The sequence below is a fragment of the Sinocyclocheilus rhinocerous genome, unplaced genomic scaffold, assembly GCF_001515625.1.
Source record: "Sinocyclocheilus rhinocerous isolate Xijiao unplaced genomic scaffold, SAMN03320098_v1.1 scaffold1717, whole genome shotgun sequence".
Lineage (NCBI taxonomy): Eukaryota > Metazoa > Chordata > Actinopteri > Cypriniformes > Cyprinidae > Sinocyclocheilus > Sinocyclocheilus rhinocerous.
Window position 1 is genome coordinate 288,373 of NW_015660014.1, and position 2,515 is coordinate 290,887.

General features: G+C 37.3%; 1 protein-coding gene across 1 annotated transcript in view; it reads right to left on the reverse strand.

The window, feature by feature from the left end:
- LOC107724778 (WNT1-inducible-signaling pathway protein 1-like) overlaps positions 1-1,859 on the reverse strand; it is a 4,212-nt gene extending 2,353 nt beyond the window's left edge. The window contains exons 1-3 of the mRNA XM_016533805.1: positions 1,830-1,859; positions 1,650-1,707; positions 253-529 (exon numbers count right to left, since the gene is read on the reverse strand). Of these exons, the coding sequence (XP_016389291.1) occupies positions 253-529; positions 1,650-1,697 (325 nt within the window). The 5' untranslated portion in view covers positions 1,698-1,707; positions 1,830-1,859. The remainder of the gene's footprint in view (positions 1-252; positions 530-1,649; positions 1,708-1,829) is intronic.
- Between the last annotated feature and the right edge of the window lie 656 nt (positions 1,860-2,515).

A 2,515-nucleotide genomic window follows, 5' to 3' on the forward strand; every position in this document is an offset into this window, starting at 1 on the left:
ACAACACACTGGATAGCTGGCCAATCACAGCACACCTCGCTTTTTCAGACCGATGAGCTTTGTAAAAATCGACGCGTTTCAGAAAGGCGGGGCATAGAGGAGAAACAATAAGGTACAGTATGTGGAAAATAATGTGTTTTTGAACCTTAAACCGCATAAACACATTTCATTACACCAAATAATGTTCTTTTTAGCAGCATCATATGACCCCTTTAACTATGTCACTGTAAAGGAATACATAAGGTCACTTACATGCACACACTCCCTTTTCGTACCTCGGCTTGTCAGCACTGTAGTCACAGTAAAGTCCTTTATGATAGTCACAGGTATCTCTCTCATTACAGGTCTCCCCCACCTGCTTGGCACAGGCCTTGCAGCAGTCACATCCATCTGTCAACAGGCTGACCCCATGTGGGCAAACAGGGGCATTCTTAGGGCACTTACAGGGCCATTTGCAGTATCGATTTCGGTAAAAGGGGTCCAAATCTGTGGTCACAAGAGGAGAGTCTGTGGAGTTGTGGGAACTGGCCTGAGTGGGAGAAACGAGAGGAACATGAAGATGATATGCCAACTTTAGCCACTTTGGGGCAACAGAGAGTTTGCTTTGAAATTACATTGAAATTGGACTCTTTGAATAGGTTTCCAATAACTTCATTGCAGAGGATGCTTTGGATTAGTTTCTAATATGAAGAAGCACAGGATCACTTTTACACTGTAATTACACAGAATTTGCTTTCCAAAACTGATGGCTAATTTGAATAGATATACAAACAGAGCGAAATGCAACATTATTGTGACACAACGTTTTGATTTTTATAAATCTAATACTGCCTGTGTAAAATCGTATCGCCTACACAACAGTTAGTTTTGGTTCTCAGAGTATCTTTCGTTTTCTCTCTCGATCAGAGACCGGGTTTCTCTCTACAGTGGATGAAATGGAAAACCCGGAGTGGAACAACAACAACGGATTGCAGAAGCGGAGAAGGCGCTCCCTGCCGATCCGCTCCACTCGTATGTGTTGCTCCAGTGAGGCATATTTTTTTAATATTAATAATTTTAGTGTGAGGCATAATTTTTTAATATTAATAATTTGATAATTGATATTCAGGATATAATAACACCTTTGCTAGTGTGATGTCACCAAATGTGGTTAAATAAGAAACAACAACAACAACAACAAAGATAATACATATATAATATAGAAATCGTGTTCTATTTAAAAAAGCTGTATTACAACCTACTGAACGCTTCCTAGACTTGATGCAACATTTCCGAGCATTAATTAGTATAAAATCATGGCACATGATGAACCAATAGAAAAAAAAATATTTGCTTTATTGTCATCATGACAAATCAAACATTGACTTTCAGTTTTGGAACACATTATTTAGGTTTCTCGTGATGCATTTGTAGGTTGCAAAGAATTTGAATAGGCTATGGCATGACATGATGAGACAGTTTGTTTTGCGCTTTCCAAGAATCAGTGATGGTCTCTAACACGTCACTATACTTTAACTGCGCGAAAGGGCAGTTTACAACAGATATTCTTCCTTACGCTTTCCTTAACTGTGAAAAACTGTGTGCCTTCAGTTGCTTGATTTTTTTCATTCAAATACTGCATTAAAAATTAACGGTATGATAAGACTCACCTGGTGCAAACTGGCTGTCAAAAGAATCCACGACAGGAGTCTCCACATTACTATATTCCTGAGAGAAATGCATTGAAACAAGAAATGTTGTTTGCTACAGGTAGAATCCACAAGCGTTCCCTCGTGGCATCCACAGAGCGCTCAGTGATGTGTCGGTCAGCGTTACTGGACTTGCTTTACCTCTGTCTGTCAGATTTAGAGGGAGTTTGCTGGAAGTTCAGTCTTCAAGGGGGAGGAATCAAAAGAAAACGTCTGAATTATTTAGAAAGCGAACTTTGTCTTATCAAATCACTAACATAGAAGATAAATGTTTAGATTTTTCATGTCTAAATTATGTCTTGGCAGTGGCATAATTATTGCATGACATGAAATCTACGCAAGCCATTAGTTCCGGGACTTTACTCACTCACTCACTTTGAGGATGATCTGTTTGATTCGTTTAAGTCAAAGAATCTGATGAAGGATTTTTAATCATGTTAAATGTAGTCAATATATACATTTTTATATGCAGAATATTGATTTAAAGAGGAGAGGCAGTCATTATTTAAATCCATAGTTAATTTATTGCTTATATTGCTTTAAGTGCTTAACATTTGGACACAAATCGTTCCAGAGATCAGCAAGAATTCAAGATAAGAGCAGTTGGACAGATAACTTTGTGTCCCTAAAACATTTCCTCCTGTAGAGCTGCCAGGAGGTGAAAATGTATATGTAAGTGACCAGACATTGTAGTGATTTAATACTACTTTTAAATTCTACCTAAATTTTACTGATAAAATGAATTTCTGGCAACCACAGCTGTTGTGCTTTTTTTTTTTTTTTTTTTTTTCCATATTTTTTTTTTTTTTTTTAAAAAAAAACAAGTT